The sequence below is a fragment of the Bufo bufo genome, chromosome 4 (genome assembly GCF_905171765.1).
Source record: "Bufo bufo chromosome 4, aBufBuf1.1, whole genome shotgun sequence".
NCBI lineage: Eukaryota > Metazoa > Chordata > Amphibia > Anura > Bufonidae > Bufo > Bufo bufo.
The window spans coordinates 200,564,553-200,582,408 of NC_053392.1; the positions used below are offsets into that span (position 1 = coordinate 200,564,553).

The 17,856-nt window shown below is 42.8% G+C and overlaps 1 protein-coding gene across 5 annotated transcripts in view; it reads right to left on the minus strand.

Moving 5' to 3' along the window:
- Positions 1 to 14,526: 14,526 nt before the first annotated feature.
- PLD1 (phospholipase D1) overlaps positions 14,527 to 17,856 on the minus strand; it is a 269,399-nt gene continuing 266,069 nt past the window's right edge. For all 5 annotated transcript variants that reach the window (XM_040428237.1, XM_040428239.1, XM_040428238.1 and 2 more), the window contains one exon: positions 14,527 to 16,319. In XM_040428237.1, coding sequence (XP_040284171.1) covers positions 16,095 to 16,319 — 225 coding nt within the window. In that variant the 3' untranslated portion in view covers positions 14,527 to 16,094. The remainder of the gene's footprint in view (positions 16,320 to 17,856) is intronic.

Consider the following 17,856-nt stretch of genomic DNA (forward strand, 5'->3'; position numbering starts at 1 on the left):
ATCTAAAGAACATGAGTGAGAGATATAAGCGTGTGGCGGATAGGAGACGTGTGCCTGGTCCGGACCTGAATGTTGGTGATTTGGTGTGGCTGTCTACCAAGAATATCAAATTGAAGGTTCCCTCCTGGAAGTTGGGTCCTAGGTTTAATGGGCCTTACAAGATCCTGTCTGTCATCAATCCTGTTGCCTACCGTCTTGATCTTCCTCAGACTTGGAAGATCCATAATGTTTTCCATAAGTCCTTATTGAAACCTTATGTTCAACCTATTGTACCCTCGCCTTTGCCTCCTCCTCCGATTATTGTTGATGGAAATCTTGAATTTCAGGTCTCTAGGATTGTGGATTCTCGTCTTGTCCGCGGTTCCCTCCAGTACCTCGTTCATTGGGAGGGTTATGGTCCTGAGGAGAGGATGTGGGTCCCAGTGACGGACATTAAGGCCTCTCGTCTCATCAGGGCTTTACATAGGTCCCATCCTGAGAGGGTGGGCCCTGAGTGTCCGGAGTCCACTCCTAGAGGGAGGGGTACTGTCACAACCAGACAGCTGAGAAGCTCTGACAGGAGCCGTCCAGATCCTCCTCCTTGAGTTTCTTTGTTTTGGTTTCTGTTCCTCACCTCGTTAGTCTATCTCAGCTGTCATGCAGTCGGACTGATTACTTCCCTTTAAATTCCTACCCATAAGGCAGTAGTGTGCGGCTGATACTACTTCCTGGAGTGTGTGCGCATGCTGTCCCAGCTCCCAGTTCCCTGTCCACAGTCGTCCGCAAGATAAGTTCTGTTTATGTATTTATGATTTTCTGTTTTCTGGATCCAGGTGACCCTGACTCCCTCCGTGTCTGTGTAGGGAGCCGGTGGTCGTATCCCCTCACTATTGTAGGGCCTTCAGGTCTAAGATAGCTGAGGTACGTGGATATGCGCCCATCCACCTTTGGGGTGGTCGCATAGGCTGAGCAATAAGGGAGAGCGGCAGGTCGATTGCAGGGGTCTCCCTTTTGTTCCTTAGTTGTGGGTCCAGTGAGTCATTGTTTGTATTGTATTATCTTGTTTCCTGTACACCATCCGTGACAATAGGGTTTCCATTAATTTGCCTACTATTGATGTCAGACTCACTGGTCTATAGTTGCTTGATTCCTCCCTACTACCTTTCTTGTGAATGGGCACGACATTTGCCAATTTCCAATCTTCCGGGACGACTCCTGTTACTAATGATTGGTTAAATAAATCTGTTAGCGGTTTTGCCAGCTCACCACTAAGCTCTTTTAATAATTTTGGGTGTATCTCATCAGGCCCCTGTGACTTATTTGTCTTCACCTTAGACAGCAAACAGAACATCTTCCTCTGTAAAGATACATGCATCAAATGATTTATTAGTCATCCTTTCTAGTGGAGGTCCTTCTCCTTTTTCTTTTGTAAAAACTGAACAGAAGTATTCATTAAGGCAGTCGGCTAGCCCTTTATTCTCTTCTACATACCCTCCGTCCTTTGTTTTTAATTTAGTTATTCCTTGTTTTAATTTCCTTTTTTCATTTATATATCTGAAGAATGTCTTATCCCCTTTTTTCATAGACTGAGCTAGTTTTTCTTCTGCCTGCGCTTTAGAAGTTCTTATAACTTGCTTGGCCTCTCTCTGCCTAATCTTGTAGATTTCCTTATCTTCATTGCTCTGGTTTTTTTTATAATTACAAAATGCTAGCTTTTTATTTTTAATGATTTGGGCCACTTCTGCTGAGTACCACAGTGGTCTCTTCCTTTTTTTTGCTTTTACTGACAAGTCTAATGCAATTTTCTGTTGCCTTCAATAATGCACCTTTTAAGTAGTCCCATTTCTCCTGGACTCCATGTAATCCGTTCCAGTCTGATAAAGGACTCATTTATGACTAATTTCATTTTTGAAAAGTCTGTTTTTCTAAAATCTAAAACTTTTGTTTTTGTGTGGTGGGACTCTTTCACAGTTCTTATATTAAACCACACTGACTGGTGATCACTAGATCCCAAGGTTTCTTTATGTTTACCGATGCAGTGAATCCGTGCGCTCTTCTACACCAGTGTGATTAATTTCACAACGTGGATTCTTCACTAAATGGCAGTTAAGAGCGGCACGGAGCAGATGCGCCGATAGATCTGGACGGCAGGGTGGAGTTGGTATGATAGCCACACCCCCTTGCCGATACAGATGTCCTGTCGGTGACCGGCATTGACCCGCTGGCCCCCGATTAATGGATCGGCTTTTTCTGCTCTACACTGCGGTGTATTTTCTGTCACTTGAGTGATGTCAAACGCTCTATGGGCGGCAGTGCTGTCTTGCGCATGCGCCCTAATGCGATGCCTCCACAGTGGCCATCTTTGTTATGGTCTACAATGATGTTCAGCCTCTATACATGTCTCGCGATAACAGATAGTGCGGCGCATGCGCCGATGTCTTTTCCGGACGCCAGCAGTTTCCACCATGTCGCTTCAGCCAGCATTGATCCATTCAAAGGTTTTTAATTGATTTTATTATGTTTACACACCTGTTCACTTTTGTAATGATTACCAATCATGTATAATTTGGTTGTATTTTACACTATATGAATTATATAATGTATTCCTATGACTTCACTTATGTTCAATTAGATTTATAGATGAATTGCACCATTTATGTGACTGCACTTTTAGTCTATGATATTATGAATCAATTTGTAATTTTGTTAATCACTGCCACTACTTATGTATGTTACTGTGCACATGTTACTCAGCTGGACAAAGGCTCCATAGAGAGAGCTGAAACGTTGCTGCTGGTTGGGTGAATAAACCGTCCACCTTTTTCACTACCTGGAGTGCTGCCTTCTTTTTTGCTTTGTGTGTATATATATATACATATATATAAAACAGGGGGTCTGAATGGGCAGCAATAAGCCCACCTACAATATATTATATACATAGAGATGTATGCTGACAAGGGGGCATACATACATCTCTATGTATACACCTACCACCTGGACCAGCCCATGCAAAAGGGCCAATATATATTTAAATCTAACACTTCCCTCAACATTCACAAAGGTCTGTATTACACACACTGCAAGCGCATATTAAAAGCAAGATTATATGGTTGGTTCTGCCTAATGTTTTATCAGTATTGAGTTGCATATTTTTATTTCCATATTTATTTTTGTAGTGTTTATTACTTGTATTATTGATTTGTGTAAAAAAAAAAACACCTGGAAACATATATGTGTGTGTGTGTGTATATGTGAGAGAGATGGGAGAGAGTTGACTCACAGCTCCCTGGATAAAGGACAAAAACTAAATGTCAAGCTTTTTTTAATTTAATTGCTGGAATGCCTGAACCACATCTTTTACGGATGCGTTTAGTTTTTATGCAATCCCCTTTGTTTTGCCCCCACCCCTTTCACAATCAGTATTGAAGTTGCTATGGCAGGGTGCAAGTCCTCAAATGGTCTGCATTATATAAGTGTGAAAGGTGCCATAAACCATTAAAGAGACTCTGTCACATCATTTTCACCAATATAACTAAGAGCACTACCCCACAGAAGATTGCAAACACATTCCAAACATACCCGTGTGCACTTTGCATCTGTATGCCATGTCCAGGAAAAGCACTTATTCTGCTGGAAAACAGCTCCCAAGTGCCCAGCTGAAAGTGAAAGAAAAACAGCTTTCACTCCTGACTTGATTTCTAAAGGCTATATCTTCCGATATAGTGGATATAATGCTGTGATTCTGATATTTGTTTGAAAGGTTGGAATGCCAGCTTTTCAAACAAGGTCATATTTCTAGTGGCTACTAATCCCAAGATATGAGAAACTAAAGCAGTCCTCCCCTCTTCAGTCTGGTTTGCTTTGGGCACTTGGAGCAGCAGAGCTGGGCACTTGAGAGCTGTTTTTCAGCAGAATAAAAGTGCTTTTCCTGGACCACAGGTATGCTTGGGATGTGCATGCAATCTTCTATGGGGCAGTGCTCTTAGTTATATTGGTGAAAAACAGGTGACAGACTCCCTTTAACCCCTTAAGGACACGGCCATATTTCACCTTAAGGACCAGGCCATTTTTTGCAAATCTGACCAGTGTCACTTTATGTGTGAATAATTTTAAAACGCTTTTACTTATCCAGGCCATTCTGAGATTGTTTTTTCGTCACATATTGTACTTCATGACACTGGTAAAATTGAGTCAAAAAAATAAATTTTTATTTATAAAAAAAATACCAAATTGACCAAAAATTTTTTAAAAATTTAAAAAATTTCAATTTCTCTACTTTCATAATAGATAGTAATAACTCCAAAAATAGTTATTATTTTACATTCCCCATATGTCTATGTCATGTTTGGATCATTTTGGGAATCATTTTGGAAATGCGCCATTTTATTTTTTGGGGACGTTTCTAAAACCCACTTTTTCAGGACCAGTTCAGGTCTGAAGTCACTTTCTGAGGCTTACATAATAGAAACCACCCAAAAATTACCCCATTTTACAAACTTTGAGGTATCAAAAACTGATTTTACAAACTTAGTTAACCCTTTAGGTGTTCCACAAGAATTAATGGAAAATAGAGATAAAATTTCAAAATTGCACTTTTTTGGCAGATTTTCCATTTGAATCAATTTTTTCCAGTTACAAAGCAAAGGTTAACAGCCAAACAAAACTCAATATTTATGGCCCTGATTCTGTAGTTTACAGAAACACCCCATATGTGGTCGTAAACTGCTGTACGGGCACACAGCTCGGCGCAGAAGGAAAAGAATGCCATACGGTTTTTGGAAGGCAGAATTTGCTGGACTGGTTTTTTGACACCATGTCCTATTTGAAGCCCCCCTGATGCACCCCTAGAGTAGAAACTCCAAAAAAGTGACCCCATTTTGGAAACTACGGGATAGGGTCGCAGTTTTGTTAGTGCTATTTTAGGGTACATATGATTTTTGGTTGCTCTATATTACACTTTTTGTGAGGCAAGGTAACAAGAAATAGCTGTTTTGGCACCGTTTTTATTTTTTGTTATTTACAACATTCATCTGACAGGTTAGATCATGTGGTATTTTTATAGAGCAGGTTGTCAAAGACGCGACAATACCAAATATATTTTTTTGGTTATTTGTTTCAGTTTTACAAAGCATTTAAAAAAATAAAATAAAATAAAGATTCTTTAGTGTCTCCACATTCTGAAAACCATAGTTTTATTTATTTTTTGGGCGACTGTCATGTGTATGTGTAGGGGCTCATTTTTTTCAGGATGAGATGCCGGTTTGATTGGCACTATTTTGGGGTGCGTATGACTTTTTGATCGCTTGCTATTACACTTTTTGTGATGTAAGGTAACAAAAAATGGCTTTTTTTTACACAGTTTTTATTTTTTACGGTAGGTCATGTGATATTTTTATAGAGCAGGTTATTACGGATGCGGTGATACATAAATAAAATAAAAAGTAGACATATTAGGTAAGTTTTACACAATGGTTTCATTTTTGAAACAAAAAAATAATCATGTTTTAGTGTCTCCATAGTTTGAGAGCCATAGTTTTTTCAATTTTTAGGGCGATTATCTTGGGTAGGGTAAGATTTTTGAAACAAAAAAAGACTTGCATTACTCTTACTGGTAATCGTTTTACATGGAAAATATCCCGCCTTCTCAGGGACAGGAAAACCGCTTTGTGGACCAGCCCATATAAGGCCCCCTCCCTCTTACCTCTCCAGTTAGTAACCTAGTACTCAGAGATAAATGCAAGGAAGGTTTAATAAAGAACAAAAGTAACAAATATCAGAGCCAGTCTGCTCTAACTTATAGGATTAGAAGAACATATATATTTCACCAATAGAATATATACATATAAGCATGAATACATATTAAATTATATATATATTTTTTTTTTTTTGATTTTTTTTTTTTTTTTTGGGGGGGGGGGGGGGGGGCGAATTCCTCCTGCCGTTGTGGAGGCTAAAGGGAAAAAACGATTACCGGTAAGAGTAATGTAAGTCTTTTCCCTACGCCTCCACAACGGCAGTAAACATGGAGGAAATAACATAGGAGAATAGCCTAGGGTGGGACAACTGCAGATAGGACCCTCCGCCCAAAGGCTAAATCCCTATTTGCAGAAACATCTAACTTGTAATGTCTAAAAAATGTACATGGATTGGACCATGTGGCTGCACGGCAGATGTCCAAGGAAGCTGAAGCACCCTCGGCCCAGGATGTGGCTAGGGACCTGGTAGAGTGAGCTTTGAGAAACGGTGGAGGAGGAACACCCTCTGTCTGGTAGGCTAGATAGATACAGGACTTGATCCATCTTGATATTGAAGTCTTGCTGGCAGCTTTCCCCTTCAACATGCCCAGGTATTGAATTAGAAGTTGATTAGTCTTCCTAATCTCCTTAGTGGCTTCCAGGTATTGGAGGATACATCTCCTGACGTCCAGGTTATGAAAAAGTCTCTCTTTCGTTCTTTGCCTGAGAACAAAAGGAGGGAAGGATAATTTCCTGTTGGCAGTGAAATTTAGAGACTACTTTCGGAAGGAATTCAGGAGCATGTTTTAGCGTGATCCCGTCGTCTGAAACAGAAAGGTATGGAGGTAGGATAGAAAAGGCTTGTATTTCGCCTACTCTTCTGGCCGTAGTGATGGCTAGCAGGAATGATGTCTTAAGAGTAAGAATTCTTAAGGGTATATCTGTAATTGGCTCAAATGGAGGGTACATAAGCTTGGACAGTACCAAGCTTAAGTCCCAGGGAGGCACTAGGGATCTTAACCTAGGGCGAATCCTGATGGCCGCCTTAAAAAACCTTTTTATTATTTCCATGTTAGCCAGTTTACAGTCCATAAATACACTCAAGGCTGCTATCTGAACTTTCAATGTACTTACTGCGAGGCCTTTATCCAACCCTGCTTGGAGAAAGTCCAGTATGAGGGACATTTGAGGTTCTCCTGATGGGTCGTATTTGTTTCCCCCGAAAAGTAGAAAGGATTTCCAGGCCCTCAGATATATTTTCGAGGTGACAGGTTTCCTACTAAGTAGTAAGGTGGAGATCACTTTCCCGGAGAAACCTTTGTTCCTCAGGATATTTCTTTCAGCCTCCAGGCCGTCAGACGGAGTTGAGAGACTTGAGGATGAGAAACCGGACCCTGAAGTAGAAGGTCTGGGCGAGGGGGGAGAATCCAGAATTCTTCTCCTGCCAGAATCTTCAGGATCGGAAACCATGATCTGCGGGGCCAAAATGGAGTGATCAGGATGATTCGGACTCTTTCTTCCAAAATTTTTGCTATGACCCGCTGTATGAGGGAGAATGGTGGGAATGCATATAACAGGATTGGTGGCCAGGGTACCGAAAGCGCATCCACTCTTAAGGGTTGATCTTCTACTGCCAGAGAGTAGAAATTCGGAACCTGTCTGTTCTTTCTCCTGGCGAACAGGTCGATCTTCGGCGTTCCCCACCTGGAACAGATCTGCTTGAATACCTGGGGGTTTAGCATCCACTCTCCTGCGTTTAGCTGGTCCCGGCTGAGGAAGTCCGCCACCCGATTCTCTTTTCCTCTCACATGGGCTGCTGAAAGAGACTGAATATTTTTTTCCGCCCAACTGAAGATTTTTCTCACCACCAGGGCTAGCGATAGGCTTCTTGTGCCGCCCTGTTTGTTCAGGTATGCCACTGTCGTAGAGTTGTCCGACAAGATCTTTACATTCCTCTGCAGGAGGGAGGGTGCAAATGTTTTCAGGGCTTCCCAAACCGCAGACAATTCTCTCTTGTTGGAGGAGGCTTTTTGCAGAACGAGACCCCACTGGCCTTGAGCTAGTTTCCCTTCCATGTGGGCTCCCCATCCTTGTTGGCTGGCGTTTGTAGTAATAACTACCTGGTCTGATGGTCTCCAGGGTACTCCTTTCAAAAGGTTTTTCCGATCTGCCCAATTCGAGGATGTCTTTACTGCCTGAGGGATTTTTACCTTCTTGTTTAAGGATGTCTGTTTCTTGTCCCAGGTTCTTAAGAGGAATGATTGGAGGGTCCCTGAGTGAAACTGTGCCCATTTTACTGAAGGGATAGTGGATGTCATTAGACCCAGGATGACCATTATATCTCTGAAAGAGACCGAGCTTTTTTTCTGAAATCTTCTTACTGTCGTGATCAGGAAATCTTGTTTCTGCAGAGGAAGAAAAGAGATCATTTTCTCCGAGTCTAACAGCACTCCTGGAAAGCTTATCTGGGTTGAGGGTAGGAGACAGGATTTTTCCGTATTAATTATCCACCCCAGGTTGGTAAGTGTGGTCCGGATTGTCTGGAGCTGCAGGAGTAACCGATACGATGATGGGGCTGCTATTAGGAAATCGTCTAGATACGGAAAAAATAGAATTTCCTTTAGGTGAAAGAACTTTGATACCTCTGTTATCTTTTTGTATATGATGTATTTGTTTAACATCTTCAGGTTTATTATTAACCTGAACAAGCCGTTTGGTTTTTTTATCAAGAAGATCGGGGAGTAAAACCCTTTCCTCTGTTCCTGCTTTGGGACTGGGATGATGGCCCCTTTCTCCAGCAGAAGTCTCAACTGATGATCCATAGTTTGCTGGATTATTTCCCCCAGACGAGGGTTCTCCATATATCTGTCTGGTGGGCAGGTTTTTAATTCTAGACTGTACCCGTTCTTTATTACTGACAGAACCCATGGAGAGGCCTGGATATTTACCCAGGCAGGATAGAATTGGGACAGTCTTCCTCCCACCACGCCTTTGGCGTCATTGAGAAGAGGTGTGGGCCGATTTGTCAGGGTTAAACAGGAACCCTCTGCCTTTACCCCTATTGGACTGCCAGGCTGGTCTAGTGTCCTTTCTTTTTTGGTCCGGCCTACCTCGCTTCTGGGACCGAAAGGACCGCCTTTGCTGAAAATTTTTTGATTCTGTAGGAAAGCCCTTCTTCCTATCTGAAGCTTTCTCTAGAATGTCATCCAAGGCCGTACCAAACACCCTATCCCCCTCACATGGCAGAGTGCACAGCTTGTTTTTGGAGGCTGTGTCACCGGACCAGGTGCGTAACCATACTGCTCTTCTAGCAGAGTTAGAGAGGGCAGCAGATCTGGCTGAAAGCTTCACTATATCTGCTGATGCGTCTGCCATAAAATTAGCGGCCTGTTTTAGCATTGGTATAGAAGCTAAGATGTCTTCTCGTGGAGTGCCTGACTCTAGATGTTCCTCCAATTGTCCCAACCAAAGGCCCAGGGTTCTTGCCGTATAAGTTGCGGAGATCCCTGGTCTTAGAGTGGCCGTAGAAGATTCCCACATCTTCTTAAGGAGGCTTTCACATCTTTTGTCCATCGGATCTTTAAGAAGACTGAGGTCTTCAAATGGAAGGGCAGTTTTTTTGGAGATTCTTGCTACTGGGGCATCTACTTTAGGGGTCTTATCCCAGGCCACAGAATCTTCTTCCGCGAAAGGGTATTTTCTTTTTAACCACTTAGAGGCGGATTGTTTTTTCTCAGGGTCTCTCCATTCTGAGTGTATTAATGCCCGGATGTTAGGGTGGACAGGAAAAACTCGTTTTTTCTTGTCCCCTAATCCAGCAAACAATTGGTCTTGTACTGAAAGGGGTTCTCTGGGTTCTTCCAGGTTTATTGTAGCCCTAATTGTTTTCAGTAGGGAATCCGTCTCTTCAACTGAACAGAGAGGTTTACCGCCTGCTTGGTCTGAAATATCAGAATCAGACCCAGAGGAAATTTCACCTACATCCAGGTCAGAGTCCTGCACATTAGAGACTATGGCTCCTGAGGTAGATGGTCTGGGAGACAATGTAGATAACTTAGCTTCTACAGCTGCACCCACTTCTTCTCTGATTATGGTTTTCAGACTTTCTATTAAAGATGGGGTCTCCTCTGACACAACCTTGTCACAACACTTCAGGCACAAGGATTTCTTGTATGTACTAGACAGCGATTTCTTGCACATAACGCATTTTTTTTTCAAAGGTGGATCTTTTTTTGAGGATTCTTTACCCTGAGAGACACAAAATTGGAGACGAAAAGTTTATCCTTAGTCTCTTTAAAAAAAAAAAAAGGGTAAAGAACCACCACCAAGGAGACCCCCATACAGGATAAGGCAACCTGTTGTTTAGTAACGGGAGGAGGCTTACCGGGCTAGAGGGCCTGGAGGTATCTGTGGGCCGCCTGGGCGAATCGTCTGCTTGCTGGGACATCTTTCTCAGGAGAGGAGCGCAGGAGCTGCATTGGAACGCCGGCAGCCGCGCTCCTTTACTTCCTGGTTCCCAATGATGACAACATATGCTCCGCCCCCCCCCTCGCGTCACGCGCCGGCCACTGACGTCGCATAGGATCCTCCGCCGGCGCGCGCGCATAGGGGAAGATGTGGGGAGCGCTCCCAGGCCCAGGAACGCTCCCCCGGCTCGCAGAACAGGGCCGGTCCGCACTGGACACGGGTCCATAGCCCGGGGTGGCCAGCAACGCTGGGCTTAAACCAGCGGCGTACCGCCCATAGAGGCAGACCACGCCATCGCTATGGGGCCCGTGGCACTGGGGGGCCCGGAGCGCAGAGAAAGGCACCGCCCACACTATTTGGCCCCGCCCACTCATGACATGCGGCTATGCTGCTTTTCTTCTCAGCCAACTCTTCTTCCGCAATCTACGCCCCCCTCCCCCTGGCCAATCAGCACAAGGCAACTCTGTTGAGGCAGCTGCTGATTGGCCAGTGTGCGCAAGGGAGGCGGGAGAATCAGTTTGCCGTCGGCCGTCGCCAGTGTGGCTGTGCCTGAGGAGACGAAGAAGCACCCTGTGAGTGTGATCTGTCCCTGACCTGAACGGTTCGTCCTGAAACTGAAAGCTGCCGTGTCACTGCCTGCGACGAGTGAGACTTAGAGCAGACTCAGTCAGCACTGCAGAGACTAGGTATGATAATGTCATATTGTCAGACACTGACAGCCTGACAGGCCAGGCAGCAAGAGAGAGGAGGGGTGGGGAGGGGGACAGCCAGGACAGGGTGGGACATGCTTCAATCCCACTCCAGTGAGTCCTGTTGTCCTCTATGAGCTCTAAAATGCCCATGGGGGAGAAGTAGGAAGAAAGCACACTGTCCTGAGATTTTTGGGGGGCATTAGGGGTTGGGGGGGCTCATAGAGGACAGTGTGCTTTCCTCCTACACCTACACCTACTCCTTCCTAACACCCCCCGGTTTTTGCAGAACCATTCATTTCAATGGGTCCGCAAAAAAAACGGAAGGTGCATTCCATTTCTGTATTTCAGTTCCGCAAAAAAATAGAACATGTCCTATTATTGTCCTCATTACAGACAAGGATAGTACTTTACTATTAGGGGCCAGCTGTTCCGTTCTGCAAAATACGTAATGCACACGGACATCACCTGTATTTTTTGCGGATCCGTTTTTTGCAGACCGCAAAATACATACGGTCGTGTGCATGAGGCCTTAGTCTGTAGCTGGCCTGCTCCTCCATCTCAAGTAATCATAGATTAGGGAAACAACGCAACTAAAACCTACGCTATATATGGTAGAACAAGCTATGATCATTTAATCCGGCTGAATGGTGAAGCAAGGCAGCAATGTAGTCAAAAGTAACTCCTCCGCTGTGTTTTCACTGCACTAGTATCTCTTCCTACATAACGCAGTATGTGCTCTACAGTAGTTGAGCTTTTACAGCTTCATCCACTCTTTGCCATAATAAACTAGGTAGCAGTGCGCTCTCTTCTGCCTGAAAGATCACTGATAATTAGAAAGGAAGCGAGCAAACAAGCAAGTTGTCAGATTTAATTAAAAACAAATACATTTGTTGGACCAATTAATTAAAACATAATTACAGTGAATAGTATAGATAAGGCCAAGGGATTCTGAAGTCATGCAGTATACATAGCTTTACAGAGTCACCCTTCACAGAAGGAATAGAAGTCAAATTAACTTCATTTTGGATCACGCCTTTAAAGCTTATGTTCACATTTTATAGTTTACAGAAAGTTGCAACAACTTTTGTAACCATTCCTTCTTATTCAGTGTCCGCGAAGTGCTTAGTCTGATGAAAAAGTAACTGCATTTTATATAGATTATGGCTATATAGAAATCAGAAAACCTGCTCAAAAGTGAACCTATGCTTCAGAAAAGCTCACCGCCTACAAGAGAAGGCTACCTTAGATCATTTTCACACAATCAGGATTTGATCAATATTTTTCAGCAGTATTTGCAAAACACACAAGAGGCACACATCTTTCCATCATACTATTTCTCTGCAGGTTCTACTCCTGGTTTTGGCTTACTAATACTGACTGTGTGAAAATGACATACAAAGTGATCCAGACAACAAGAATTGGCTTGACATTTGCAGACATGACATATAAAATACCTTCTTCATATTACAATATATTTTTACATTTTTTGCCATTTAACATGAAAATACATTTATTTAGGTCATCTATTTCACATAATGTACCGACCAAGAAAAATAGGGCTTATAATTATTGAAATTTACTATAAAATTAAATATGGAATCATAAGATTTCTCACACAAAAAATGTGGACGTGCAGCTACAGGATAAAACACAGCCTTCAATGGTGTCGAGCTGCTTGGAACAGGTAATTCGTGCAGTTTTAAATGAAGGATTGCATATTTACAGTGGATGAAATGTAGGACATAAAGCTGAGCATGATGTACAGATGAACCTAATGTAAGAGTGTATGTTCTCCTTTTCATTTACATATATAATATACATAAAGGGGGAGATTTATTAAGACCAGGCCGGTCTCAAGTCCCTCTGTGCTGCCCTCTGGTGCAGGCCTCTATGTAAGTTTGGCGTTTCGTCCAGCCCAAAAATGGCGAGGAGAGTGAGAAATAAGCATGGCCTACCGGCCCGCTCGCTTCCCGGCCCCCACAGTTTCTCACCATGGAAAAGTGATTTGAGCAGGGAAGAGCTGCAAATTTCACTGCACAAGTAGTGTGCGACAAAATTTGCAACTTATTTAAGCCACAAAAGTATTAGTAAATTAGTAAATGTCCCCCAAAATAAGTACTTGGCTCTACTTATCTATAAATAATGAGGGCCTATTTACATGGGCCAAAACACATGGTCATGGTTTGCTCCGGATCATTGTCGGCTCCTTGAGGGTGGTGTCACACAAAACATTTTGTGGTAGTTTTTGATGCAAGCTTTTGAGTCAACACTAGAAGTGGGCTGAAAGGTAAAGAGCAATATAAAAGAAGGACTTAAAGGAAATGTGTCACCAAAAATGTTATCTGCCAGTTAAAATCAGACAGTATTTTCTGATTGTAGATTTTTTTTACACTATTTTCTGAACATGATTATGGGGGCTGCCATCTTGCCTGAGCTGTTCTTAACAGCATAAAAAAAAATTGCTTTTCGGCAGCCCCATGGTCCATAGACACAATGGACAGGAGGGGACCCTATTGATTTACATGGGAGAGTTTTCTAGGCATGCTCTGTGACCTGTGCAGATGTCATTGTACAAGGAAAGAATAGATAAGCTCTGCCAATCACCTATTGTGAAGGGTGGATCCTGACTTAGGCTACTTTCACACTCGCGTTTTGGCTTTCCGTTTGTGAGATCCGTTCAGGGCTCTCACAAGCGGTCCAAAACGGATCAGTTTGCATTCTAATGCATTCTGAATGGAAAAGGATCCGCTCAGAATGCATCAGTTCAGTCTCCATTCCGCTTTGGAGACGACACCAAAACGCAGCTTGCAGGGTTTTGGTGTCCGTCTGATGAAACTGAGCCAAACCGATCCGTCCTGGCACAAAATGTAAGTCAATGGGGACGGATCTGTGTTCACTGACACAATCTGGCACAATAAAAAACAGATCCGACCTCCATTGACTTTCAATGATGTTCAAGACGGATCCGTCTTGGCTAGGTTAAAGATAATACAAATGGATCCGTTCAGAACGGATGCAGACGGTTGTATTATCTGAACGGATCCATCCATGATGGATCCACACAAAACACGAGTGTGAAAGTAGCCTTTTCTGTACACAGAGGTGCTATCATTACAGGCAGGATTAGAATGAGATAACTGCAGTAAAGTGATCTGTACAAACCAATTAGTGGAGCCGATTATTAAACATAGTGGGCAGTGTGAAAAATGCAGGATTTCTGGTTTTAGTTCAAATATAAAAAGTGACATGGAAAATTAAAAATAACATCAAAAATTATATAAAAATATGTTAAACATTAAAAAAGTGATTTAAACAGTAGGTCAGGAGTCATTCCCTTTAAGGCCCCACATACACATTTAATAGCTGTTGGCCAAACGATCGTTCAGCTATCTTTCCCAACTTCATCCCGGCTTTCCACTACACATACACAATTTGCTTGGCCAAACGTTTACGTGTATTCTGTGCGGAGAGGGAAGAAAGCCGCTGCCGGACAATTCTTATCTTCTGGGAGAACAAACGGATCAAGTGAAAATATTCATTTTGCCCAATCCTTCTCTCCAACATCATGTGTCGGGGGAGAGTAGGGGGTTCCCCACACACATTAGAGTGGTGACCGAACCTGCCGTTCTCAGCAGGTTCTGCTGACAACAGACTAATATGTATGGGAGTCAAGACTTCTCCTTTTTGCTGGGTCCACTTCTGGCCATGGCTCAAAAAACCACCGCCACAATCTGTGTGTGACACCACCCTAATTCTGCATTCACCTGCAGCATTCTTCCCCTCTGTATGGGGATCAACGATCATTACTAAATTTGGTAATCCCCATCCAGCATCCCTGTTTACAGATGGAGATGTGCTGCACAAATGATGGAAGACCTGTTTGCTCATAGGTGGGGTGATCGGCAGCACATTTACATATGACAATACTGTCAGTACGAGCATTTGTACGAAATGTTTGTTCCTGACAATTGACTCAATCTGCCCATGTGAATCAGCCCTTACATCGTATCTACTAATCTGGTGCTGCAATCAGATTTTTATCTAGGAGCTCAGATCTCCCAGTAGTCCTGATTTTTAAATGTCTGTATCTCTAGTGCTCTAGTGATTTGCATTGTATTTGACTTAGTCTGTCTACTAGAAATTGTGTAGTAATTTGGCGAACAGAAAAACAAAAAAGTGGTCATCTAAACTGTTACGTGTGTGATACAGTTCTTCCAATGGCAACTAGCAGCATAATGAGCGTTGGCTTTCTACGCTCAATGCCGTAGCTGCTCACCTCCATCTCATAGAGGTCTGTATTTAAAGGGGGTTTCCATCAACTACACTGGATAGGTGAGAAATGTATGATCGCTGGAGATCTAACTGCTTGAGAATGTGGGTTCCTGAATCCCCTGTGTGAATGCAGCAGTGGTATGCTTGACCACCTCTCCATTTAGTTTATGGGTTGACATACAATAAAGTGTCATTCTCTGACACTGCCTAGTACGCAGATGTAGTTGGCACATGAATTTCATGGTTCTTGGTTATTCTGAATGCAAGTTAAAATACACGAACAGGACAGATCACAGAGAAAAGACATAGGTCTTACTTTCCATCTATTCCCAAGTACTTGGCAGCACATGGCACCACATGCAGATAGCAGCTCTGTTTGCCAAAAGGAATGTTAGTGTTCAATAATAATATGGACAGATCTGGTAATAAAAAAATTAATCTGGGGCACGCTGGCTACTTGGCTCAGCCAAACATTTTGAGTTGCAGTTCTATAACAGCTGGGCAGTGGCATGGTGCGGTCACATTTACCACAGGAAACCATTACCATTCATAGGTTACCGATTATACTATGGTCTGCAGCAGAACTTTTACCCTACCAGGTAATTACGTTTCATGTTGCAGGCCACACACTGTATGTAAAATACAGTGATCATGTATTACACTATAACCTAATACATCATTAGCCCGTACTGTAAATACAGTGGATAGAGCCACATGCGGCAGGATCCAATTCAACACGTTACATCTTAACATTACACAATTAAGAACATGAATAAAGGTTTGTAAATTTCGACAAAGAAAATAAATATAATTTGAGAACTTAATGGTTTAAAGTGTAAAGGAAGTGAATGAAGATTTAGTGTCCAATAGTATGGTCCCTGGTTCTGCATAACGTTTCTGGACCTTTGGCAATTCCAGTTTGTTTTTTTATCATATTAAAAAAATCTTTTCAGGTCCAGGTTTCCATGGGCACAATAGCCTCCTTAGTGCCCACCGAAGGTAAGAGGTTTTCTCCAGACAGGAATAAAAAAGGTAGGTGGACCACAAACCCACGAATTCTCTGTAGTTCTTCCTGTGCTTTGACACGATCCTGGGTGGCCAGTGCTGTCTTGGCAAGGAAATCGGGTAGGTGGAAAAAGTTTTGCACCTCATCACTTGGAAGACATCGGAACACCTAAATTGAGAACACAAATGTACAATGTGAGCCTTTTTTTGTATCAAGCAGAGTTATTACAGGTTAAATATAGGCAAAACTTTCTGAACCATTTATAGCAACTATAATCCCAGTCAGGCAATCTGAGCCAGGGGTTGTTTCATGAAAAATATTCTACAATAAAATGTATCAGTATAGCGCCACCTGCTGTTTCTTATTTCTTTGACCTGCTCACTGAAATGGCCTCACATGCTCAGTTTCATCCTTCAATTGCCTCCTGAGCAGTGATAGGGAGAGCTGAGACACACCTCCAGAGCTGTGATAGGGAGAGCTGAGACACACCTCCTGAGCTGTGATAGGGAGAGCTGAGACACACCCCTTAGCTGCAGCAGAGAAGACACTCCCTTTGAGCTGTCAGCTTGATATAAATCTAGCAGAAAAATTAATGTGGAGATCTCTGGATCCATATGAGGTACAGGTCTGGTTCTAGCTTTGTTAGAAAGAGGTTGTCATGTCCTATATGATGTCTGATTTTCATTTTTTTTTTTGCAACAGTCATGGGATAACCCCTTTAACTTTATTTTGTAGGTTAAAATGTCCATTAACCCCTTAGGGACGCATGACGTACCGTACGGCATGTTTCCCGAGTCCTTAAGGACCCATGACGTACCGGGACGTCATGGGTTTAAACAGCGATTGCGGCGGGGGTTAATCGGAACAGGATGCCCGCTGAAATCATTCAGCGGGCATCCTGTCACAACGCCGGGATCGGCGATCGCCGCAAACCGCAGGTCAATTCAGACCTGCGGTTTGCGGCTTTACCTGCGGTTGCGGCGGTGCCATCGGGTCCCCATGCGGCTGTGGAGGGGACCCAATGGCATGGAAGGCAGCGCGATGTCTAAGGAAGGCATCGCGCTGCCTTCTGGTGAAGAGCCTGTGAGATCCAGCCCCCTGGATCTCACAGGCCCCGGAAGCTGTATGAGTAATACACACAGTATTACTCAAAAAGCCAATGCATTTCAATACAGAAGTATTGGAATGCATTGTAAAGGAATATACCCCGCCAAAGTTCAAGTCCCAAAGTAGGACAAAAAATAAAGTTTTCCCCCCCAAAAAATTAAAGTTTCAAGTAAAAATAAACAAAAACGTCATTTTCCCCAAATAAAGTTTAAAAAAATTGGTAAAAAATATACATATTAGGTATCGCTGCATCCGTATCGACCGGCTCTATAAACATATCACATGACCTAACCCCTCAGATGAACACCGTAAAAAATTAAAACTGTGCTAAATAAACAATTTTGTCACCTTACATCACAAAAAGTACAACAGCAAGCGATCAAAAAGGCGTTTGTCCACCAAAATAGTACCAATCTAACAGTCACCTCATCCCGCAAAAAATGAGCCCCTACCTGAGACAATCGCCCAAAAAATAAAAAAACTATGGCTCAGAATATGGAGACACTAAAGCATAATTTTTTTTGTTTGAAAAAAGCCGTTATTGTGTAAAACTTACATAAATAAAAAAAAAGTATACATATTTGGTATCGCCGCGTTC